The 27,098-nt window shown below is 47.0% G+C and overlaps 1 protein-coding gene across 1 annotated transcript in view; it reads right to left on the reverse strand.

Annotated features, from left to right (window-relative positions):
- Positions 1–27,098, reverse strand: part of parp8 (poly (ADP-ribose) polymerase family, member 8) — a 171,958-nt gene that overhangs the window by 105,833 nt on the left and 39,027 nt on the right. The window contains exon 7 of the mRNA XM_056273523.1: positions 8,995–9,089. Coding sequence (XP_056129498.1) covers positions 8,995–9,089 — 95 coding nt within the window. The remainder of the gene's footprint in view (positions 1–8,994; positions 9,090–27,098) is intronic.

A 27,098-nucleotide genomic window follows, 5' to 3' on the forward strand; every position in this document is an offset into this window, starting at 1 on the left:
GAAAAGAAAATTACAGAAACGTAAGGTAGAAAATACAAAAAAGAGGCAGAAAACACAAAGAAGGTATACGGTGCTTGGCTTAACGTTTGGGCAGCAGAACACTTGGAGGATACTGTGGATAGCAATGAAGCTAGCACATCCACCACATGTGCTAACTCAGCAGCAGAGGATACCGGAGCGGACAGCGACCGTGGCGCTTGTGCTAGCACCTCCACCGCTATCGAGAATGCAAACGACCACCGAGAATCTGTCGAGGAAAAGGGAAGTCACGAAAGTGATGGGGAGCGTGAGTTTGACTTATTTGATCCTGCACAGTGGCCAAACAGAATGCATGATGATGACATCAGAACGAACATAGTCAGAAATAAACCACTGCAGGTGACAGATTTTGATTTCCCTAAAACAGATGGCCGTCGTTTCACACCAGCTAATTACACCAGGACAGTCGGTGCCCTAAAAGTACCTCGGCCATGGTTAGTCTACTCAATGTCTGCGAATGCCGTCTTCTGTTTCTGTTGTAAGTTGTTTGGAACTGACAAAGGCATCTTCACTACTGGTTTTTCAAACTGGGTCAAGTTATCAACGAGACTGACTGAACACGAGAATTATCGTTCTCATCTTGAGAATTTTTCAAAGTGGAAAACTCTGGAATTCGCTTTGGCTACTGGTGCAACGATTGACAGCCACCAGCAAGCAAAGCTTCTCAGTGAGAGACAACGGTGGCATGAAGTGCTCAGCAGAATTTTGGATTGCATCATGTTTCTTGCATTACAAAACCTTGCATTTAGAGGAAGTGTCGATCGCCTTTTCCAAGAAAACAATGGCAATTTTCTTAAGCTTGTGGAATTTTTGGCCAAATATGATGCGCCATTAGCACGATATTTAAATCAATCCAAGACTACCAACTACCTCAGCAAAAACATTCAAAATGAGTTCATTGGACTCCTAGCTGAGGCAGTGTTGGAAAAAATTGTGCAGAAGGTCAAAACAGCTGGATATTACAGCATCATGATGGACTGCACACCAGATGTGTCACACAAAGAACAGTCTTCTCTCGTTTTGCGATATGTTACAACAGACCAGAAGGTAGAGGTGCATGAGAGCTTTTTTGAATTCATTGCTGTGAAAAGCACAACGGGCGAAGCACTTGCAGATACACTGCTGGAAAGGCTGGCTAAATATGGCATTAACATTGATGATTGCAGGGGACAATGTTTCGATAACGCGGCCAACATGAGGGGTGTGCACTGGGGAGTAGAAGCAAGGGTGAAGCAGGTTAACAAGCAGGCTTTCTTTGTGCCCTGTTGCCCTCACAACTTGAATCTGGCCATTGAACATGCAGCCGAGTCCTCGAACGAGGCCAAACATTTTTTAGAGTGCTAAATCGGCTATACAAATTATTCGGAAAATCAACGAAACATTGGGGGATTCTTGAACAACATGTACGCATTACACTGAAACCTCTCTCAGAGACCAGATGGAGTGCTCGCACTGACGCGACAAGAACAGTAATTGAGCAGCTACCCCAGGTCATAGATGCACTCATAGCCGTCATTGAAGATAGCACCTGTGATTCTGAGACCACCTCTAAAGTCACAAGTCTCGTACAGGCAATTGAAACATTTTACTTTTTGGTCAGCTTAGTTGTTTGGCACAAAGTGCTGAACACAGTCAATCAGGCCAGTGTCGTCCTGCAGTCACGGCATTTGAGCATCGGTGATGCAGTTAAGAGTTGTCACAGATGTAAAAGAAGAGATGGAAAAATGTCGACTGAACGGTTTCCAAGATGCTGTTGAAAAAGCAAAGGAACTTGCAGAGAATATTGACGTTCCACCGGCTTTCCCTGAACATCGTACGCGACGCCGAAAACGAATGTCAGTCGATGAGCCTTTGACAGGGGAGGAAAAGTTTAGAGTGAGCTTTTTCAACTGCTTGGTCGACACAGTGATAACTGAGACAGAAGAGTGTTTTTCATATTTGAGTCAGTGCAATCGTCTTTTCCACGTTTTGGAGGACATTAAAAATGTTAACCTGATTGACAACCACAGAGAGGCCTGTGAAGAGCTCGCAGAGTTTGTGGGGGGGATTGATGGTGGAGAACTGGACAGTGAATTTGGATTTTTGTCATGTCTGCTCGCAGCTGATGTAAAAAAAAACCTCTGAAGTGCTGGATTTTTTAGTTGAGAGAGACATGAAAAGTTTTCACGTCAGGCCTAGGCTTTATGGGTGTTGGTGGTTGTCACGGTTGTGCATGTCTGTGGTTTTTTTTTGGGGGGGGGGGTGAGCGATGGTTGCTCCTCGGCCCAGAATAGCATAGGACTGGCCCTGGCCCCTGTCCTAACTTTTTTGGAAAGTGTTGCAGGCAATCAATTTCAGAATAAATATATTTTCAAAAAACAAGGTAGTTGATAAGATAAAACATGAAATACAACATCTTTATCCTCTTTTTGTTTGAATAAGTCAAAGTAAATTCACAACTCATTCCTATTTCTTTTTATGTGCATTTTCCCTACTGTCCCAACTATTTTGGAATTGGGTTGTAAGTAGGGATGTCCCGATCCGATCTTAAGGATCGGGGCCGATTCGGGCATTTTTTAAGAGATCGGATCGGATCGGATTGAGCAGAAAATAAGTCCAATCTTTTGTTTTGTTTTGCGACACCTCCGCTCAGTCCGCTGTCACGCAGCTGTTGTAAACGGGGAGTACAATTTGCAGCAGAATCAGGCATGACCAGGACGCAGCTAAAATGTCTGAAGTGTGGCGCTATTTTAAAATACAAACTTGTTCATCCAAAGTTAGCAATTATTTTGCTAATCACCATTATATAACATTAACTTACGAGCTAATTAAACTAATCAACAGAGTAACATACATGACTACCGCCAAAACAGCCATTGCTAGTATTCACATCGCCCACTCATCCTGGTTTTGCTTCTTAAGGTCATTTCTCCCCCTCTAGCATGTAAACGGGTATTGGTGCAGATAAGATTCCTTCCTATTTTCTTTTTTTGTCATACAACCATGATGACAAAGTAGCCAGTGCTGGAAGAAATAATGACAAAGTCCAAAATATCACCCACAAAGGAAAGGATAAAAAGATGCAAATGAAACATCCCTGATGATTTCACTAATATTATACTAAGCTTCACTAGCACCATCGTATGATTTTATTTTTCTGCATTTTTGTTTTACCTTCTTGATTTTCTCTCAGCTCTGTTTTACGGTTTTTCTTATTTATGGCTTTTGAGAAGTTTTGCAGAAATTTCATTTCTAATCATTTATTCCAGTTTTTTTTGTTTTTTTTGTTTTTTGGCTTCTTGTGCCCACACGATCAGAAAAGCTTTCATTTCATCTGTGCACTCATCGCTTGTTTATAAGCTTATTCATGTTAAAGTTGACAAAAAATTAAAATGAATAATGAAAACAAGCTGACCTAGCTAACACAAAACAATTACCAGTGTTTTCACAACACCATATCAATGTTCCAGCTCTGCTAGTTCTATACGTAATGGAAACACATTATGGACCAACCGGGCTTTACGGAGCCGAGCCCTTCGCAGCCCTTTATGATGCGGTCCCGAGTAATGGAGCTAAGGTATTCATGTCCTTAAACTGGCAACCTTAAAAGTTCAAAACCTTGCTGTTGGCATTGGTGGCAGTTCAAGGAACTGCACCAATTTACCTGCAATCACGGCAAGTCAATTTTATTTGTATAGCCCAATATCACAAATGTGCCTCAGGGAGCTTTACAGCAACACAACATCCTGTCCTTAGTCCCTCGCATCGGATAAGGAACAACTCCCTAAAAAAACCCTTTAACAGGGAGGAAAATAGGAAGAAACCTCAGGGAAAGCAACAGAGGAGGATCTCTCTCCCAAGACGGACAACGTGCAATGGATGTTGTGTTTACACAATTTACACAATACAGCACTGAAAGAGGATAACAGAATTATAATGGAATCATAAAATATATGAAGAATATGATGAGGAGGATGCCAAGCAGTGTCCAGATGCCACCGGAACAGCCCAGGACCTGAACCACGCAACCACCATCACTATGTAGACCTGACAGGAGAGCAGACTACACACGCACACAGGGGAGACTCACACCACACCATCCACATACACAGGAGAAGAGAGAGGAGAAGATATCATTCAGAGAGAGAAAAGACATGTGAGAGAAGAGAACAGTTGGAATAGTCAATAAGCTATACTCTATAATCTATACTCTATAATCTTGTCGGCAGAACAGTGGTTGGTATATTAATTGAGACAGAAACCGACCCGCCATGCAGTACAGGTTGTGAAGTACTCAATTTAAAGGCAACTAATTATAGGCTAAGGAAAAAGATGAGTTTTAACTTTGGATTTAAAGGACTCAAAAGACTCTAGTTGTCTGACGGCAGCAGAAAAGTTATTCCACAAGAATGGGGCCCGATAGGAAAAGGCCCTGCCACCAGCTGATTTCTTTTTAACTTTGGGTACACACAGGAGCCCTGTATTTTGAGAGTGAAGAGCTCGAAATGGAGTGTACGGTTTAAGGAGATCAGACAGGTGTGATGGGGCAAGCCCATTTAGGATTTTATAAGTCAGCAGAAGCACCTTGTACTCTGATCCAACATGGATACGAAGCCAATGAAGGGAGGCAAGAATTGGTGTAATATGGCCAAACTTCCTAGATTTAGTTAGGATCCTAGCTGCAGCATTCTGAACCATCTGAAGACTTTTAGTACTAGCATGTGGCAGACCTGAAAACAGAACATTACAGTAATCAAGTCTGGATGAAACAAATGCATGTATTAGAATCTCTGCGTCAGCCATGGAGAGAAATTACCGAATTGTAGCTATGTTACGTAAATGAAAAAAGGCAGTCCTGGTGATTTCTTTAATGTGCTTATCAAAGGAAAGGCTGGGACCAAAGGTAACACCAATATTTTGGCTGCCACACTTTGAGAAACCACAGAGTTGTCGATTGTTATCGTTACTTGATCAAACTGGTGTCTGTGTCTAGCAGAGCCAATGACTAGCATCTCGGTTTTATCCGAATTTACAAGTAGGACATTTAGTGACATCCAGTCCTATATTAACACGTACACACCTGTTCCACCTCACCGCCTCTGGTCGTCTACTATTTGTCCCCGCTACCAAAGTGACAAGCTCTGGGTCCAGACTTTTCTTTCCCCTGGCTCCACGACGGTGGAGCTAACGGCGGTCTACATCAACTCTGACTCTCCCAGCCCCTCCAAGAAAAACCTACAATGTTGTTCTTCAAGGCCTACCTCAATCCTTTGAGCTGCATGAGGAGATTTTCCCACTTGCAACAGTGTGACTTCTGACAATCCTAAAATAACATACATATTATATAAATTCTAGTCTGTAAATATGTAAAATATGTCATTTCCTCTGCGCCGTTAGGGTTTCAAGGACGTGCAAATCCGTGTAACAAAGGTTTTTGTTTTGTCTTGTGTTTGTTTGTTTTTTCCACTGGGGGATGGCTGGAAATGTTCAACACTAATAGCAATCAGAAGGTAATATTTTACTGTAAAAACATCCCCTCATGCAGCTTTAAAATGGTACCTGACACTCTGCTATGAATCCTAATTACCACCGGCTGACACTGTTATCAGGATTGGACTCAGCAAGTAGGGAAGATGAAGCTGAGGAAAAAAAAAAGGAAAAGGAAAAGAAAAAGAGTTGACATAGACAAAGGAAATGAATGAAAAGAAGGACAAGAGGAGTACGAAGAAGGAGAAAAAGAATCCGACCAATTCAACGAGGGTTCCAACAACTGGTGCTTGAACCCATAACAATGGTGAACAAGAGGTAAATAAACAGAAATAGATGAGAAAGAAGACCAAAAGTAGTTGTGTGTAATGACTGAATAACAACTGCCCCGTGGAGCAGTAATATATAACATGTTATATGATAATATTTATTAAATGCTATCAGATAGATATGCCAACTTTGGGGTAAAAATACTGTTGTATTTAGAGATGTCTCGATCCGATCTGAGAGATCGGTATCAGAGCCAATCGAAGCTTATTCCAACTCATCAATTATACTACACCCGATCAAATTCCAACCCTTTGTTTATTTTACTGCTTTGACGCCATCTATGTCAGCTGTCATACAGATGTTGTAAATGCCCCATTACGCTCTGTCCAAGTGTCAGAAATCTTTTGCCACTGTAGAGCAGTGGACCTGCTTGTCTTGTGCAGTGCAAAATGTCCTCCTTGACACCAAATAGTGTGCACGAACAATGAAGGCATGGTGCCCCAGCGGCTAGCACTGTTGCCTCACAGCAAGAAGGTCCTGGGTTCAAACCCCAGGGAATCCCAGGTCCTTTCTGTGTGGAGTTTGCATGTTCTCCCCGTGTCGACATGGGCTTGCTCTGGGTGCTTCGGTTTCCTCCACCCATCAGAAAGACATGTATGTTAGGGTTAATACTCCTGCCTGTACCCCAAGGCAGTGGAAAGAAGAAGTGGAGTTGGTCTCCAGGCGCTGCAGCTGCCCACTGCTCCTACACAATAGGATGGGTTACATGCAGAGAACACATTTCATTGTAACCTGGACAATGACAAAAATAAAGTGGCTACTCTCTCCGGATCGAGCACGCGGGCAGCAGCAGGGAATGGCGTGCTCTGTCAAGCAGCAGTCTTTCTTCTAGGTGCAAAAAAACATCTTTGAGCAGGGCAGCAATGAAGTCAGCTGGACATGGTCCCTCCGCACCTTCACATAGACCAATATTTATCAAACTGTTCCTGCGGGACCTCCCCCCTACACCCTCACACTTATCAGATAGGAAAGCCTGAGCTCCTGTTTAGTGAGACTCTGTAGCTTACACCCCAGGGATGTAGTCTCATCCGACCAGTGATTTGCCCCCTTTTCCATTTCTGTCACACAGCAAGACAGAGACCCAGCATCGGATCTGAGTGACGCTAAGTCGCCATGCCGTTCGGTCTGTATCGACATTATTTCGGCCCTCAGAGACGCTGCCAGTATGTATTTTAGCGTACATGGAAGCACAAATGTCCTCTTTCAGTGATGTTAACTCAGATGATTTATCAGCTCAAAGCGATTCAACAGCACTGAAAACAGCATCGCCCGAGGCAGTGGCCTTAACTTGGTCGGTGTTAGCTATCAATCAATCAATCAAGTTGCATCTTTTGATAGCGGTTCTTGTTAGCACCTTTAACATGTGTAGTAGACATAGTGCATAGTTATAATGTAGTACTGAAAAAGACGTAGTAGTAAAAAAATCCAAAGCCAGAACAATTATTTGTTCCAAACTGAACAAAATGGGTGAGGTAGACACAAAAGCACCGTTGTTTTATCGAATTACTAAACAATTGGCGGGCAGCTCTAAAATCTTCCACCTACCCACTCATCACGCCACTGCAAGTTCCCTTTTTCAGCAATGAGCTGCAGCAGCTCTGCAGTGGGATCGGACCAGACGGGCTAGCCTTCACTCCCCACGTGCATCAATACGCACTGGGCAAGCATGACCCTGTTGCAGGTTCAACGGTCGTCCTTCCTTGGACCACTTTTGGTAGGTACTGGCCGCTGCATACAGAGAACACCCCACAAGACCTGCTGTTTTGGAGATGTTCTGACCCAGTCGTCTAGCCATCACAATCTGGCCCTTGTCAAAGACAATCAGATCCTTACACTTGCCCATTTTTCCTGCTTCCAACACATCAAGTTCAAGAACTGACTGCTCACTTACTGCCTAATACATCCCGCCCCGCCAGGTGCCACTGTACCCAGATAATCAGTTATTCACTTACCTGTCAGTGGTTTTAATGTTTTGGCTGATCTATATATTTAATAGGCTGCTGTGTCACTCTAATAATATAATTTATTAACAATTTTGCTTGTTTGTGGTGGTGGGTTCCCAAAATGCCACGATCGCTGTTCACTGTCCATGGTTCTGAAGTGTCTGTTGCTGACGGTTGCTTCACTGTGTGCGCGCAGTCATGATGTGTAGGCTTACGGGAACATTTGTTGGTTTTGTGTGGTAGGAGGGTGTGGCCGTCACACATTTTACACATAGTCTTGCACCCTGGCCTTATGTCGCCATATTCTGCTGAAGCGCACACACAGCTTGTGTGATGACGCAGTTATCTGTATGAGAAACTGCATTTTCTATTTATTAGAAACTAGCTGTTTTGTGTTCTGGTGGTAACTCTCCCTCTCTCTCTGTGCTGTTTGCTCATTGCATTGCCTAGGCTGGACCAGGCTGGACTAGCATTTTGTTTCAGAGCTGTATTTGTCATAGATAACTTTTGCAGTAATAAAGAGAGGACACAGTAAACTAGGCTGGTAGTTTGCCCCCCCCCCAGTGAGGGAGGGGGGGGTTACTGTTAAGAGTCACTGTCCGCTACTGACTCATCAACTGTCCGGTGATGATGTTCCCTTTAGCAAAGCACTTAGCCCCTACCAACTCTGGGGGAGCTGATCAGTGGCCGACATTCAGAGGGCTCTACTAGCTATCTCCAAGGTTCACGTGTGTAACGTAAAGATTGTATATCATCATTATTATCATTATTAAGTAGGGGTGTAAGAAAATATCGGTACACTCGAGTATGGCGATATTATCTTGTGTGATGCTGTATCGACTCTCAAAACCACTATATCGATTTTTAATTGTTTACATGTAAAGGTTCGTGACAAACATTTTGTGTTGTGTGTAACCCCACGACCGCTAGACAACAATGTTGTAATCTATCTTCAACCATGTGACTCTTCGACTCCAACACAACAACGTAAACTGAGACAGGAAGTAGCATAAGCACAAAGAACACAGGCCTATGAAACCACAATATATCACCTTTCTCACAGTATCGCGACATATTGCGATGTATTGACTCGTAACCTCTGTATCGTGATACGAATTGTATCACCAGATTCTCACCGATACACAACCCTACCACCACCAGCAAACCTGTAAAGAAGACAAGGAAGAGATGGAGAGACACAGCATGTTGCTTGTACCTGAGAGATACTGCATGGGGTCCGTACAAGTCCTTCACTGCAAACAAGTCTGCCTCCAACTGGGGATGTTTGTGCAGCTCGCCATCGTAGTTCACCTAGCACAGGGAGAAAGGAACAAAGTCAACCGACTCACATAATAACCTATGGCGTCGACACCTGTATCTGAAAAGCTGACTGAGGCCAGGTTTACTCAGCACGTGTAAATACGCATGAAGACTGGTCCACTCCCATTTGGCACCCATCCATCCATCCATTATCCATCCACCCATCCATTATCCATCCATTATCCAGCCAAACCGCTTATCCTGCTCTCAGGGTTGTAGGGATGCTGGAGCCCATCAAAGCAGTCATTGGGTGGCAGGTGGGGAGACACCCTGGACAGGCCCCCAGGCCATCACACAAGGCCCACACACACACAAACACACACACACACACACACTCGTTTCACTATACTTATGACGACCCCTCATTGACTACAGTCATTTCCTAGCCCTGAACCCTAACCTTAACCACGCAAACTACATGACTAACCCTAACCCTTAACCTAAGCCTAATTCTGACCTTAACCCTAAAACCAAGTCCTAACCCTAAAATAGACCCTTTTACTTCAGAGGACCTCTAAAATGTCCACACAAGGTAGGTGATTTCTGGTTTTTCTATCCTAATGAGGACATTTGGTCCACATTAGGATAGTTAAACATGTACACACACACACACACACACACACACACACACACATTCATTCCTAGGGGCAATTAAGTACGGCCGATTCACCTGACTGACCTACATGTCTTTGGATTGTGGGAGGAAACCAGAGCACCCGGAGGAAACCCACACAGACACGGGGAGAACAGGCAAACTTCACACAGAGGACGACCCGGGACAACCCCCAAGGCTGGACTACCCCGGGGCTCGAACCCAGAACCTTCTTGCTGTGAGACGACCGCGCTAACCACTGCGCCAGCATGCCACCTAATATCAGATTACAGTGTGGTAATTCGCCACATCATCAGTTTATCCAGTGGGTAATTTGACGGACAACACTGTTATGAGCTCTACGTCTGTGTTATTGTCTAATAAGGTCCCGAACATTACATGTAGCTGCATCTCAAATCCAGTATAATTTCTTTAACAACCACTGACTGCCTTTGAGGTTGAAAAGGGTGTAATATCTGAAGAGAAAGCAAACATGTAAATGTTGCTTCTGCAGGTGATTGACGAAGAGTAACTGCACAATTGACAATATGCACAGTCAACCATATTTAACTGAACTGCTTCACGGTCGTTGAGTTGATACCCGCAATCCATATGCATTATCTCATTTACACGCATGTAGGATAGAACAATATGGCTGACAACTAACTAGGGATGGGTATCGTTAGGATTTTATCGATACTACTACTCTTATCGGTACTGCTTATCGGTTCGGTAGTTTATCAATACTCTTATCGGTTCTTTTTGATTATTATGCAAGAAAAAAGACACTTAATTAAGAACAGAATCGACATTGCTTTATTATTCTATTATATAACTTTATATAAATATAAACAAATATTATTTATTCAGCAGCAACAGCAGCAGCAATGTTTTAAATGTGTCTGAATTATAGACTTTATAATCAACATTCAACAACAACAAATAAGATAAAAAATAAAAGTAGATAAAGAAAAAAATATATATATATTAAAAATAAATTTTTACAGCAAAAGGCTAACGGAAGTTCAAACAAACAAGAACCTAGAACATTATCCTAACAGTTCTTCTGCAGAAAAATCAACATATCTGCCTTCTCCGGCAGGAGTCGTGATTTCTCCTGACTTATAGTGTCCCCGGCTATTAGCCTAGCTAACTCCGTATCTATGGCTTATATATTTGTAGCTAAACAATTAGCTAAGCAATAATGTTTTATTTATTGGCCTATTCGTCATAATTCGTTATCAGCCTAGCTAACTCCGTATCTATGGCTCATACGGCTTACCTGCAGTGGACATGGATGGAACACTACGAGCAAAGCAGTCGAAAACTCCGCATTTCTGCAGATTAATACCATGTTTCGACAAAAGATGTTTCGACAGATTGCTTGTATTGCCACCCTTACTGGCAAATGATTTGTTGCACTTGTGGCAACGAGCGTTGTTGCACTTGTGGCAACGAGCGTTGTTGTCATCGACTTTTGAAAAATATACCCAAACTTTTGAACATTTAGTTCTCTCCGCCATGATGAGCACTTGAGCAGAGCGGTCTGTGCGTGTGTGAGCGAGTGTGTGGAGCACAGCACAGCCCCGCCCCTCGCGCAGTAAGAGAGCGAGACAGAGAGATGGAGAAAACGGGAAACAAGATTATGTCCGCGACGTTTAAATTCCTCGAAAAACACAATTGCCACAATATAAATCTCACTCCATGATTTCTCGAGTACCTACCGACTACCGATAGCAGAACCGAAAACGTTGGATCTTAAAAATGCTCCGGTTTTTACTAATTTAGAACCGGTTCCCGTTTAGAACCGGGTTTCGGGGAGCATCCCTACAACTAACTTGATATTGTCAAAGCTGTTGGAGATTCCCGATACACTCTTCTTCTTCTTTCGGCTTATTCCCTGTTTCTCAGGAGTCACCACAGTGGATTTTACAGTTTCCGTCAGTAGGCACAGCACCAATGGCGGCGCTGATCCGGGTCTTGACCAATCCGGTATGGTCTTGTCCAACCGCATATTGATTTGGCAAAACACTACGTCGGATGTCCTTCTTGACACAACCAGTAACTCTACGGGCGGGGGCACAGGTAACGCGCTGAACGCTATCCCAGCATTCAAGGACCTGCGCCCATGCCTGTCGCCACCGGAGATTCACGGTATACTATACTCCGGTATTTATGCATTCTCCGTGAAATGGCTACCAGAATTATTTTTGTAACCAGAAGCATAACCTAGACTAAACAGCCTTTATTAAATGCAATCAGACAGATATGCAAACTTCGAGGCAAAAATACTGTTGTATTTAGAGACGGCTCAATCCGACCTGAGAGATCGGTATCAGAGTCAATCGAAGCTTATTCCAATAGATCAATTATACTAAACCCGATCAAATTCCAATCCTTTGTTTATTTTACTGCTTTGACGCCATCGAGGCCAGCTGTCATATAGGTGTTGTAAATACCCCATTGCGCTCTGTCCAAGTGTCATAAACCCATACTGTCCACAACCTGCAGCGACGGGGCAGTTGCTTTGAGGAGTCAACAACAAGAGGCCAAAACGTCTGTGGTGTTGAACTTCTTTAAACTGGAAAATAAAAGCAGCACAACAGCAGCTTGTGATGTGCGCAGCGCCAGTGTTTTGTGATGCAGAAGTAACCATGCCACTTGCAACATGCGTGACATGATATCCTGCCTATTTTTCTTTATGCAGAGCTATTAGAATGTCAAACATGCATGGCTCAGGAGGCAGAGCGGGTCATCTAGCAGCTGGGAGGTCCCTGGTTCAATTCCCCAGCTCCTCCAGAGAGTGTGTTGAAGTGTCCTTGAGCAAGACACTGACCCCTAACTGCTCCTGAGCAGGTTGGCACCTTGCATGGCGGCCTCCGTCATCATACACTGTAAGCACTTCAAGTGGTCGGTAGACTAGTAAAGTGCTGTATAAATGCAGCCCATTTACCATATAACCTAAATTGGATTGATTTTATTAACTTGAATGTACTCAAAATGTGCATTGTGCTGCTGTACTGTGCAGGAAAATATAAACATCAGATCAGGAACCAGTACTCATGCCACATACTCAAGATTAAATTACTCATATCGAAGCCAAAAAACTAACTGGGACATCCCTTGTTTTAACGCATACTGGCTAAATGGCATGAAAACGTGTAGAAAACAGAAATTTCTGGTAGTTGTTCTCAAACTAGAATGTAGTTTTACAAGCACTTCCTGCACAAAGAATTTTCAGATTAGTAAATTATACCCAGGGTTGATGGTCTTCAAGGAAAACAATCACAATTTTCGATAGTATCTCTATAAATATGTTGTAGAGATAACACTCCATTAGCAACCGTAATACTGAGCAGTCGCCTGTGGGTCTCTGGGATAACGCTGAAATTGTGTCAACCAGCGATATCTCCCATGGACGATCTGTGAATGTGAAAACTTGGTTTCTGGTTTATCAACAGGCTGAATTGCATTGTTATTCAAAAACACCGTAGCATTGTTATTCTTATTTACTCATACAAAGCAGCCTACCAGCAAGGCCTCTATCAGCTTGACAAAAAGTAGGTCTGGCCATGTGAATTTAGTCCTCTTACTCACTGCAACTCAACTGATCTCTAGGAAACATACATGCAAGCAACTTTAGCTTTGGCTCATAGCAGTGGTCAATCATATTGCTAACGATTCTCCATTTATTTAGTACTTTCACCTAGCTTAGTCCTTGGAAATTTTAGATTTTAAGAAATCAAACCCAATTAAGCTCAATTAAGAGATGCAATTTTACAACCTTTATAAACACCCAAACCCACTTTTAATTCGGTCGGACAGCTGCAGTATGCCCTTGAGAGCCAGGAACAAACAACTAAAGTCAGCTAGTGAGCAAATCCTGACATCTGCAGAGAAAAAACTATTACCGGGACTGGCAATCTGCTCGCATAATGGCGGCGGAGGGGCGCTTGTGCAGAGGAGACTCACTTATTCTTCAAGAGATCAGAAACGGTGATCGGGCCCTCTCCGGCACACTCAGCTCTAGGGCCGCAGAAACTGATCAGTCTATCTCTGGACTGAAGGCTATGCTGGATGAGCTGGGCTCCCATGTGGCCGGGGCGGAGGGTCGTGTTGGCATGGCGGAGGACCGGTTGGTGGAGATGGACTGTCATGTTATCAAGTTGAGGAAGGAAAATGTCTTTTTAATGGATAAAGTTGACCAACTGGAAAACTACAGCTGACGCAACAATGCATGTGTTGTTGATCTTCGGCAGGGCTGCGAGGGAAATGACCCTGTAAACTTTTTCGCTAGCTGGATCCCCAGCCACCCGGGACAAGAGCATTTCACTAAGCCCCTGATAGTGGAGCAGGCACATCGGGCTTCTGCACTCCATCCACTTGCAGACCAGACCGAGACCTGTCCTGATATGCCTGCTCATATACCAACATCGGAGGGAGCGTTCGGGTAGTGTTAATGGTCTACTCCGTTGCCTACGAACATGGGGCTCGCTGGATCACAACCCCGTGTTACCTCCGGCTTCATCGGGCATCCCTACAGACACAATTGGCCATGTCTGTGGGTGGGAATGTGGGTATGTGTCCTGATCTCTGCACTAGCACCTCCCCTGGTCGGTCGGGGCGCCTGTTTGGGGGGGGGGGACTGGGGGGGAATAACGTGATCCTCCCACGTGCTACGTCCCCCTGGTGAAACTCCTCACTGTCAGGTGAAAAGGAGCATCTGGTGACTCCACATGTATCGAAGGAGGCATGTGGTAGTCTGCGGCCCTCCCCAGATCGGCACAGGGGGTGCAGCAGCGACCGGGACGGCTCAGAAGAGTGGGTAATTGGCAAGATACAATTGGGGGGAAAAGGGGGGAAAAAGAAGTAAAAAAAAAAAAACATGAACACTCCAGCCTATCGAAGGCCTTTTCACATCTAGAGGTAGAGCTGTACTAGGCTCAGTTTTAGATTTTATTAGGTGGATAACATTAAAGAACCTACATAAATGGCTAGCTGATGAGCATTTCAAAATAAAGCCAGTCTGGTCTGGATTTATTAATTAATTGTGGCAAATATTGGCCAAGCTTGTTAGCTAGGGCATTAGAGATCAACTTATAGTCTGACTGAAATGAAGAGCACTGGTTCTTTTTGTGACTCACAGTGATTATGGCAGTAGAGAATGATTCAGGGAGAGCTTGGGTTTTAGATGCTAAGTTAATTACATCCATGATGATGGCGGCGCGAACTTAAGTTTGTGGCGGCCTCACCCAGTACCATACATGCAGTGTCTTTGTCCACGTCTAAATTTGTGTCTTTGCTTGATGGCTGGAAGAGCTGGCACTGGGTTGGCTGGGGGAGCTTGGTTTGCTGCCCTGTGGGCCCAGGGACCATGGCCCTGCCGGGAGCTGCATCTGGAGAGGAAACACCGAGGGCAGTCTGACAAAACACAGCTGGCAGTTCCCATAACACCGACGGCAGTCTGGCAGCGGCCTCGCCTAGCGTGGACTGTGGTTTTGGTGTCGTCGTGTGGAGTGCGGGGAGGTGTGTCGAAGGTGTCTGGCTGGGAGAGCTGGCGTTGGATCAGCTGGGAGAGCTTGGTCTGCTGCGTCCAGTGGGTCCAGGGACCATGGCCCTGATTGGAGCTGTGCCCGAGGAGGAAACAACAAGGGCGGTCTGACAGGACGCGGAAGCAGGGCAGGCTATGCTAACTGCTAGCCCATGCAGACCGGCAGTTCTGACAGTCATCCTGGAGTTCGCTCTCTTGGACAGTGATTTTTTTTTAATGTTGGATACATGTGTTTTTGTAGTTTTTTGTAGTTTGGATATGTGTCCTTGTAGCTTGGATGTGTGTTTTTGTCTTTGTGTTGCACTGCTGTGGGCTGGGGGAAATGATATTGCATTTCATTTCCCGATTCCTTCCTGATATTGCTCATTTATTGTGTTCTATTACTTTTCATTGTGCTCTTACACCATTCGGTGTGTATTCTATTCCATGCTTGTTCTTATTCTGTTGGGACGTTAATTCATCTTTGCATCTGTTAAAACGGTGGTTTTCAAACGTTTTGTGCCCAAGGCACAGCAGAGAGCAAGCCAGACTCTCCAGGTACACCTCTACTCCTCTATCCATCCGATATCCAAACCGCTTATCTGCTCTCAGGGTCACGCGGATGCTGGAGCCTATCCCAGCAATCATTGGGCGGCAGGCGGAGAGACACCCTGGACAGGCTGCCAGGCCATCACGCCCCCCCCCCAACACACACACACACACACACACACACACACACACACACACACACACATTCATTCCTAGGGACAATTCAGTATGGCCGATTCACCTGACCTACATGTCTTTGGACTGTGGGAGGAAACCGGAGCCCCCGGAGGAAACCCACGCAGACACGGGGAGAACATGCAAACTCCACACAGAGGACGGCCCGGGACAACCCCCCAAGGTTGGACTACCCCGGGGCTCGAACCCAGGACATTCTTGCTGTGAGGTGGCCATACTAACCACTGTGCCACTGTGCCGCCCATTAATTGATATTAGCTTTGAAAATATTCCCCCAAGCCCCAGTGGAAAAAAAACAAAAAGAAAACTTTTTCACATATACTATTTGTCGACTGCCAAGCACATCTCCTGCTTTTCTGCAAAGTGAGTTATTTTATATTTTTATAGACAAGTATTTATCTGATATGTGTTATATTTATGCTATTTAAATTGAAATCGATTACTTTGATTTTGTTGGTTAAACACAAATAAAAAAATTAAAAAATACAAGAAGTCGGTGTTAGAAGCCATTCCATTCCATTATCCATTATCCGAGCCACTTATCCTAATTAGGGTCACAGGATGCAGGAGCCTATCCCAGCAGTCATTGGGCGGCAGGCGGGGAGACACCCTGGACAGGTTGCCAGGCCATCACAGGGACGACACATTCACACCTAGGGACAATTTAGTATGGCCCATTCACCTGACCTACATGTCTTTGGACCGGAGAGGAAACCCACACAGACACCGGCAGAACATGCAAACTCCACAGAGAGGACGACCTGGGACGACACCCAAGGTTGGACAACCCCGCGGTTCGAACCCAGGACCTCCTTGCTGTGAGGGGACTGCACTAAACACTACACCACCATGCCTCCCTTATGTTCATATCATAGCTTAAAAATGTTATTTCCCTCATAGTCAACATTCTTTTACAACTTTTTTGGTTGAAATGCACTTTGCATGTTGACATTAAATACATTTCTTAATTATGATAGGAACACTGTGTATCCAAATGTCCAGGTGAAACTCATTGTTTGTCTGACGTTTGGCAAAATCTTATGCCACTGCTGTAGTTGCAGCTGATGACCTGACTACCTTCAGACTAACTTGAAACCAAAACTTTTAACTAATCCTTCCATGTAAAATGATCTGGCAAAATATGTTCTGACCCGGTGTGGAAGAGGCTTACTGTATTCTAATGCCAGATGTAAAGGGGCCAAATATGAGAAATGTTTTGCCAACAGCTGAACAGATGACACAGGGTGATGTTGCTCTTGGCCGTCATAAGGGGACGTTTGGGAATGATGGTGCCATCACTGTGTCATATCATTGTAGGGCGACTGAGAAAGCACAAAACCCAGCACATGGAACAGCAGGAGTGCTGCTGATGCGCCACTTCAGTGTTGAGCTTCTCCTGAAGTCAAAGCTGCCCGGAGGCAGGACCAAGAACAAGTCTGATCCCAGTGCAGAACCATGATATGCCCTTCATGGAAATAAAGCTGCAGGCTTTTCTTGGTAAGTCAGCCCATCTACACACGTGCTTACAACTATTGCCAGGCTGCCATTTCTTCCTTCTATAATTCATGATATACTCTAACAGCTGATTTTTTTTTAAATCTTTGCCCTTTCATCGACCAAGTTTTCTTTTCACAACACTATAAAACAATTCGAATGTAAGAATGTCATTTAAAGTTACAAGAGAATAACGTCTCTAAATGTATTACTGATGTAAAAACAAAAATAAACATTTGGAGTAGTCGTGGTTACTCAATTGCTTATACATAGTAATTATAATGTTTAATTTTTCATGACTTCAAATTATTTTCTAGCTATTGTAATGTAATAAGACTTGCTTAAGGACAAGGGTTTTTTTCAGGCACTGGCCACATATTGTATCATTTATAATAAAAAACTATTCATAAAACCAACTGTCGTTTGCTGCAAACGTTGCATCGGTTGCTCACTCCTGCAGATTTCTCCTCTATGACATCAGGAGGATTCGCCCATTCCTCACCGACGAGATGGCACAGGTGCTCATCCAGGCTCTGGTCATCTCCCGGCTGGACTACGGCAACTCCTTCCTTGCTGGCACCCCGGTGTCAGCCATCAGACTTCTGGAGCTTGTTCAGAAAGCTGTAGCTCATCTGGTGTTCAACTGCCCTGAGTTCTCCCACACAACTCCTCTTCTCATGTCCCTACACTGGCTCTCAGTAGCTGCTCGCATCCAGTTTAAGACTCTGCTGCTAGCCTACAGGGCAGTGAAAGGAACCGCTCCTTCCTATCTCCAGGCCATGGTCAAGCCCTACAACCCCGCCTCACTGTCTTGGGCTGGGGCCACTCCGATACAGCTCGCACCTTCTCTAGAGCTATTGACATGCCGGAGCGGGAGAGGATGGAGCCCAGGAAGGAGACTGTGGTGGCGTGGAACTCACACTTCTCCGGCTTGACGAACAGATGGTGCTGCAGCAGCCTCTTCAGGACCCTGTCTCTTTAGGACCCTGGACGTGCTCCTGACGGGTCTGGGAAAACAAGGATATCATAAAGATATACAAACACGACCCATTCAGCATGTCCTGCAGGACATCATTGACAAGCGCCTGGAAGGTGGCTGGGGCATTCATCAAGCCAAAGGGCATCACCAGATCCTCGTAGTTGCCAGTGGGAGTGATGAATGCCGTCTTCCACTCATCCCCCTCTTGGATCCAGATCAGGTTATAGGCACTGTGCAGGTCGAGTTTGATGAAGACAGTGGCCCCTCGGAGATGTTCAAAAGCAGTGGCCAGCAGAGGGGGAGGGTACCGGTATTTGATGGTAATGGCATTCAGGGGCGAAGTGTGCCATCCTTCTTCCCCACGAAGAAGAACCCATCAACTGCTGGGGAAGTCGATGGCCGGATAAATCCCATCTCCAAGGCCTCCTTAATATACTTCTCCTTGGAAGCAGTTGCTGGAGCCGAGAGGGAGTACAGATGTACCCGGGAAGGGCTGGTGCCGGCACAGAGCTCAATAGCACAGTCATAGGAGCAGTACGGAAGAAGGACGGTTGCCACTTCTTACTGAGCACCTCCCAGAGGTCAGCATACTCAGGGGGAACATTGGCCAGGTCAACGGGCTTGTTCACCACCAACACCGCACGCCGGGGTGTCTCCTAAGGATCCTTCAAGCAGGAAAACTGGCAGAGAGGGCCCCGACCTGACCTGCGGTCCAATCCAGCTGTGGGTTGTGTAAGGCCAGCGAAGGATACCCCAGCACCAGAGGATAGGCAGGTGAGTTGACAAGGTGCAAGGGAGATCTCTCCCGGTGACTCCCCTCCAGGACCAATGTGATAGGGACTCCAGAGGGCGGCTATCGAGGGCTGTCACATTAATGGCCTCCTCCAAGTGTCGGGTAGGGACGCCCCGCTCCTGGGCAATGTCTATTAGGTTACCGGCGGCGCCAGAGTCGACAAAGGCTCTGAGCTGATGTGCCTGAGAGTACCAGGAAACAGTGGCGGACAACAACATACGGGCCTGGGGAGAAGTACGCATGGAGACTTCACCCGTCACACTGTCCCCAGCTACGAACTGGCCAGCCTCCCTGCAGTACAAACAGCAGCCCTCCCTCATCCGGTGGATGCGCTCCGCCCTTGACAGACTGGCCCCGCCGATCTGCATGGGCTCTTCTGCTCCCAGCGGCAGGGAGGCTGCTGCAGGTGCCGGAAAGCGAACAGTGGGCTGAGCGGCGTAGGCACCGAGCTGAGATCCATGGGTGTCCCAAGCCCTCTTTTCCCTCCACCGCTCATGGATGCGATTCTCCACTCGGAGGCAAGCTTAGTGAGTTAGAAGCCATAATTCACAATTGTTTTGTTCATGTCATTCAAGTGACAAACAGTTTTGGGAACTGCAGCCAACTAAAACGGCCTCCTTCTTCGTCTTTTCCACTGGGTGGAAACTCCCTTATGCAGCTTCTTGGCAAATTAAAATAGTCCCTTGTATTTAATAAGTAACTTGTAGGATTAAAGCTATTCTCTTGCAATTTAAGCAAACATGTCATTGGAAATAGATAGCTTTGTCTGATTCCTCTTTTTAATTCATGTCAGGGTGGACTGTGTGATGTTAAGTAGTAACCTTACTGCCATCATTTGTCTAACGCACACGTATTAAGCATTTTGATGGGAACTGCTGGGGCAGATTGGGGTCTCCAGCAGCATAAGTCTACATATTTAATGAAATTCAATTTAATGAAATTTAATGAAAAAATTTCTGGCACAGGATACAAATCCTCTACATCAGACTTGACAAATTAAAACAAACAACCATACAAAAAAGAACCACAATATAGTTATTGAAATTACAATAATCTCACAAATAATCACAAATCACATAAATACAATAGTCTCTCAAATACATTGGTCTCACAAATAATCAGTCACACAATACTCACAATGATCACAACTCAGCTTTATAATCGTATAAAAAGTCCTTTGTTACTGCTCTGATGGCCGAGCGGAATAAACCGCCGTTCTTGCAGTCCGCTCGTCACGTGGCTGGGAGGTTAGTATCCCAGACTCGCCGTAACCAGTCACGGCCAGAGCGTCCATGGGGTAAGGCATTCAATAGGCCACCCTTACTCGAGGGATAGTGGGTGTAGATCAGTGTAGTGTTCGGGGACTCGTCGTTCTCCAACGACCCCTCTGGCCCATCCGGGCGCCTGCAAGCAACCGAAAGCATTCTCCCTACGTCTCCTTCGCGGTCTGAAGGTAATGCAATCCATGCGTGGCTTCAGCGTGTAAAATAGCGAGAGCAGCCGACACAAGTTTGAAGGAAGCTGGTGTTACGACTATCTCCTTCCTGTGGAAACGTGAGCCAGGGGAGTTATTCGACAGGAGTTCTGGCCATATCCCACTGGGTTAATCGGGTGGGATAAGGGGGAAAACTAGAAATACTTTTTTTTTAAAGTCCTTTGTTGACCAAAATTTATCTAATCTATTTTCAAAAGAGTTAACTGAAGGAGCTGCACCAAATCCTCTGGAAGTTGGCTCCATTCTCTTACAGCACAAACTGTAAAGAAGTTTTTCTTCTCTTTTCAGAGTGACACGTTAACGGAAATAGTTTTAAGGAGTTCCCTCTTAACTCATACTTATTATTCCACAAATAGACAACAGGCTCAGTTATGAAATCGTATATCTTGTGTACAAGTTTATAGACTTCAATCATGTCTCCTTACTTTTAGCCATGGTGACTAAAAGTAAAAACATGGGCTCTAGTTTTGTGGTATATATTGTGGTAACTTTCAGAGAAGTACTCTACTTTTTGAAAATACAGTACACATGCAGGATCTATCTTAATTTCTTACGTAACAGCAAAGCTGGTATTCTTTTCAACACAGAGGAAGTGAAAGTTATTTTCTCTGCAGTTGAAGAAGCAGAGGTGCCTGTACTCCTATCCGTGCAAAATAGCCTCCAACACCTCTTATCACTCTTACCACTCTGTAAACGTTTATTTTTATTTATCTATGCAGAATAACAATTGACAACTATATTACTCAGGGAATATTTATTAATAAAATAAATCAAAAATTCATTTGGAACTTTTTGAAATGATCTCGGGGCAGCAACACACCCATTTACACCAGACAGGTTCCAAAATTAAAAATGAGGTAATGGAAGTGAAAAGAGGGCGAGACAGAAAAAAGTGTGTGTGTGTGTGTGTGTGTGTGTGTGTGTGTGTGTGTGTGTGTGTGTGTGTGTGTGTGTGTGTGTGTGTGTGTTAGCCAATCAGAGGCAGCATTCCAAGAGTGTGGGTGAGAAATAAAAAATAAGGTGTGGTGGACACGTATTGGGGACAGAATTCAACCCAGGAACTAAGGGTTAAGTCATGGTTGCCCTGGCAGGTTAACGCAGGGTTAAGTTATGGTTGTCCAGCCAGTTTTCTGATTATTCTTGCCACCTCCGCTCAGTCGAGCTGTGGTTTGGTTGCTCTCTGATTTACCGTGGATTAAAGAAAGTTGCCTACACGGCTAAAGTGTGAACCTACGGTCTTCTCCGTTCCTTCGGCTCTACACTGGTGACCCCGACGTCGGTTTTCGGATAAGTTTTCTGAAACCACACACATTATGGCTACGAACGCCGTTGCAATTAAACTGCCGGAGTTTTGGGAGTCTTCCGCGGCTACATGGTTCGCGCAGGCTGAGGCACAGTTCGCGCTCAGAGACATAACAGCAGACGAGACCAGGTACTACTACGTAGTGGCAGCGCTGGGGTGCGCTACGGCTTCCAGGATAAGCGGTTTCATAACCAACCCACCGGCCGATGGTAAATACGCCGCACTTAAACATCTCCTCCTTGAAACTTTTGAACTGTCAACAACGGAGAGAGCACGTCGCCTCTTCGCAATTCAGGGCTTGGGAGATGGCAAACCATCGGAGCTAATGAGCAGGATGTTAAACCTACTGGGTCAAGAAAAGCCATGTTTCCTGTTTATGGAGCTGTTTCTGCGCAACATGCCGCCCCACGCCCAGACTGCGCTCGCTAACTCCACCATCACTGATCCCCGTGAGCTGGCAAAGGAGGCTGACCGATTCTTCGTCGCTACACAACGTTCCTCCCATGCCGGGGTGCTGGCTCCTACCTTCACTGGCCCCCCGCCGACATCGCGGGCGTGGCCCGACGGTGGCGCCACAGCATCAGACCGCTACAAGCCCTCTGGACTCTGTATGTACCACGCTCGATTTGGTGCGAAAGCTAAACGGTGCCGTTCCCCCTGCAACTACAGGCCGACGGGAAACGAGAGGGCCAACACTCAGTAGTGGCCATGAGTGTTGGCGATACGAGCAGGCTACTCTTCATCCTCGACACCATCTCCGGTCGGCGATTTCTTTGTGACACGGGCGCACAGAGAAGCGTGCTCCCTGCTACTGACGTCGACATCATGGGCGGGGAGCGGGGCCCCCAGTTGGCGACGGCTGACGGCAGCCCTATCCACACCTACGGCGTGCGGTCTGTAGAACTGTGTTTTGGTGGACAACGTTTCACGTGGGAGTTCGTCATGGCCAATGTAACGCTTCCCCTCCTCGGAGCTGATTTTTTGTGCGCTTACGGTTTGCTAGTGGACATTCAGAACAGCCGTCTGGTCGATGCCTTAACCTTCTCCTCCTTCGCATGTACGCGGAGGGAAGCGGCCTATGCAGGTCTAGCCAACTCTCTCTCAGAGGCAGACAAGTTCAACCGCCTCCTCGCTGAGTTCCCTGACCTCACCCAGCCTACCTTCTCTGCACCCACCGCTAAGCATGGGGTGGAGCATCACATTGCTACGAAGGGGCCCCCAGTCTACGCCAGAGCCAGGCGTCTCGACCCCGCCAAACTCGCCATTGCCAAGTCTGAGTTCGAGCACCTGGAACGCATGGGGATCATCCGCCGCTCTGACAGCCCGTGGGCGTCCCCACTCCACATCGTCGCTAAGCCTGATGGAGGTTGGCGCCCATGCGGGGACTACCGCCGACTAAATGACGCCACCACGCCCGACCGCTATCCTGTCCCGCATATCCAGGACTTTTCTGCAAACCTGTCTGGCAAATGCGTCTTCTCAAAAGTCGACCTGGTCCGTGGTTATCATCAAGTTCCCGTGCACCCCTCAGACATCCCCAAGACAGCGGTGACTACCCCATTCGGCCTATTTGAATTCCTACGAATGCCATTTGGACTCAAAAACGCGGCCCAGTCCTTTCAGCGGCTGATGGATTCAGTGCTCCGTGGCCTTCCTTTCCTCTTCGTCTATTTGGACGACATACTCATCGCCAGCGCCTCCGAGGAAGAACACCTGTCCCATCTTCATGCCCTCTTCACACGCCTCAGCCAGCATGGGCTGATCGTCAACCCGGCGAAGTGCCGGTTCGGGCTGACAGCCATTGATTTCCTCGGGCATCGCATCACTGGGGACGGGGCAGTCCCCCTGCCCTCAAAGGTGGAAGCGGTGGCGGCCTTTCCGCGCCCCCAAACAGCTCGTGCGCTCAGGGAGTTCATCGGGATGGTGACATTCTACCACCGCTTCATTCCCCGAGCCGCCTTTATCATCCGGCCACTGTACGAGGCGCTGAAAGGCATGTCCCCCAACCAGGCGGTCGACTGGACAGCAGAGCGGGACCGTGCGTTCACCGAGACTAAAGCTGCGCTCTCCCAGGCTACCCTGCTAGCGCATCCTTCACCTACAGCGCCTATTTCCATAACCACGGATGCATCGGACTATGCTGTTGGTGCGGTTCACGAACAGTGGGTGGGGGGGGCTTGGCAGCCTTTGGCCTTTTTCAGTCGCCAGCTTACACCCCGAGAGCGCAAGTATAGTACTTTTGACAGGGAACTCCTCGGTCTCTGGCTCGCTGTCCGGCATTTCCGTTTCCTGCTAGAGGGCCGCGAGTTTACTGCGTACGTGGACCACAAGCCCCTCACGTTTGCCATGTCCAAGACGGCCGAGCCATGGTCCGCTCGCCAGCAGCGACAACTCTCCTACATTTCGGAATTCACTACCGACATCCAGCACGTCGCTGGTAAGTCTAACCAGGTAGCTGACTGCCTCTCTAGGGCAGTGATTGGAGCGGTCCACCTAGGCCTTGACTATGCACAGATGGCCGCTGACCAGGCCACGGACCCGAGCATCCTCCGTCTCCGGGCCTCCGACACGGGGCTCCGCCTGCAGGACGTTCCTTTCAGCGACACAGGTGCCACCCTCCTGTGTGACGTCTCCACAGGACAGCCCAGGCCCATCGTCCCGCACAGCTGGAGACGCCCCGTATTTGAAGCTGTGCACGGCCTCTCTCATCCAGGCGGTAAGCCATCCGTGCGCCTGACCTCTGCTAAGTTTGTGTGGGAGGGACTTAAGAGAGACGTGAAAGCGTGGGCCGACTCGTGTGTTGCCTGTCAGCGGGCTAAGATACACCGCCACATTAAGGCGCCCCTGGAACGCTTCGCAGTGCCGGAGAGACGATTTGACCATGTCCACGTCGACCTGGTTGGTCCCCTACCCCCCTCCCATGGGTTCACCTACCTCTTCACTGTGGTGGACAGGACTACGCGCTGGCCTGAAGCTGTTCCCCTGGCATCCACGACGTCTGCTGATGTGGCCCGGGCTTTTATTGGGTCGTGGGTCTCACGTTTCGGTACGCCTTCCGACCTTTCATCTGACCGCGGGCCACAGTTTACCTCAGAGCTATGGAGTGCTGTGGGTGAGGCTCTGGGCGTCAAGCTTCATCGCACTACCGCCTACCACCCTCAGGCGAACGGCCTATGTGAGCGCTTCCACCGGTCCATGAAGGCTGCGCTTCGGGCTACTCTCAAGGACTGCAACTGGGTCGACAAGCTCCCATGGGTCATGCTGGGCCTGCGGACCGCCCCGAAGGAAGACCTACAAGCCTCCTCTGCGGAGCTGGTGTACGGCACGCCGCTGCGAGTCCCAGGCGATTTCATGCCCAATGCAACGCGTCCCTGGTCAGCTGTGGACCAACGAGCCTCCTTGCTGGACGGGGTCAGAGCTTTCACACCCGTCCCTACCGCCCAACACGGCGCGCCGGTGTCCCAGGTGCCCCCAGGTCTGCAGTCAGCGGACTACGTGTTCATCCGTCACGACGCACACCGCCCCCCTCTGCAACCCCCTTATGACGGCCCCTTCCGCGTCCTGGAACGGGGAACTAAGCACCTGGTGGTGGATTTTGGGGGCACGGCCGAGCATGTTTCAGTGGACCGAGTTAAACCCGCACACCTGGACTTGACGCAGCCGTTGGAGTTAGCCCAACCTCCTCGTCGCGGTCGTCCCCGGGCTCCGCCTCCTCCCCCCGTGGAGGCCCGAGCTGCCTCTTCTGCTCCTCAGGCCGACCTTCACAGGCCCGCGTCAATGCCTCCCAGAGACACTCCGGCCCCTGTTATCCGGAGCCGCCGCGGACGGCCTGTTGTCCCCCCGCGCCTGCCTGACTTCGATTACTAGGGCGAATTCTGGGGGGGCTCATGTGGTGGACACGTATTGGGGACAGAATTCAACCCAGGAACTAAGGGTTAAGTCATGGTTGCCCTGGCAGGTTAACGCAGGGTTAAGTTATGGTTGTCCAGCCAGTTTTCTGATTATTCTTGCCACCTCCGCTCAGTCGAGCTGTGGTTTGGTTGCTCTCTGATTTACCGTGGATTAAAGAAAGTTGCCTACACGGCTAAAGTGTGAACCTACGGTCTTCTCCGTTCCTTCGGCTCTACAAAGGCATCAATCAGGGCCTGTGATGTGTCACACTCTAATAATTCCCACCAACGGCGAAAACGAGTTCATTTTGACAGACGTTTTTAAAAAACAGGGCAGAGAATTTGCCTCCGTACTAGGAAATGAGTGGGTACAGAGTACTGATATAGTAAATTAAAAATCCATTCATTTTTGTATAGTTGTATAATGCAATAATAATGTATGTTTGTCACATAATCCCACAGCACACCTGGACTTGCCTCATGGCACACCTGGACTTGCCTCATGGCACACCATTTGGGAACCACTGTCAGCTAAAGAATGCTAGAGGAGGTCTGAACCACAGGACATTTCCAAGAGAAATGACATATATGACCATAACTAAAGATAAGGTAATGCACTAGTGGAAAGACTTGATTGGATAAAATAAAAAGTTAAAGAAAAGCTCCAAAATAAAAAGAAGAGGAGCTTCTTAGAAAGCTGAACCAGCTTGGACAATAGGTAATATATATACACACAACTCAGCTTTCCATTCCTGTGATGGCCTGGCAGCCTGTCCAGCACCCCCACGACCCTGAGAGCAGGATAAGCGGTTTGGATAATGGATGGAATGGACAACTCAGCTCTTAAAAACTCTCTTTCAGAAAATGAATTCTCATGAAGTGCAGCTTTAAATCAAAGTGTTATTCCCTTCGTGACTTACAATTGATTTTATTGTTTCTTTTAATTTTCAATTGCTTGCCTAAATTGAAATATGGATATTGAAATTGTTATATTGCTTTATTGATTGCTTGAGAGCTAATAAAATAAGTATCCTTCAATTAGAGGGCTTAAGAGTTTAAACACTAATAGTCCATTATCCAAGCCGCTTATCCGAATTCGGATTGCAGGGATGCTGCAGCCTATCCCAGAAGTCATTGGGCAGCAGGCAAGGAGACACCCTGGGCAAGCCGCCAGTCCACC

The sequence above is a fragment of the Lampris incognitus genome, chromosome 1 (genome assembly GCF_029633865.1).
Source record: "Lampris incognitus isolate fLamInc1 chromosome 1, fLamInc1.hap2, whole genome shotgun sequence".
Classification (NCBI taxonomy): Eukaryota; Metazoa; Chordata; class Actinopteri; order Lampriformes; family Lampridae; genus Lampris; species Lampris incognitus.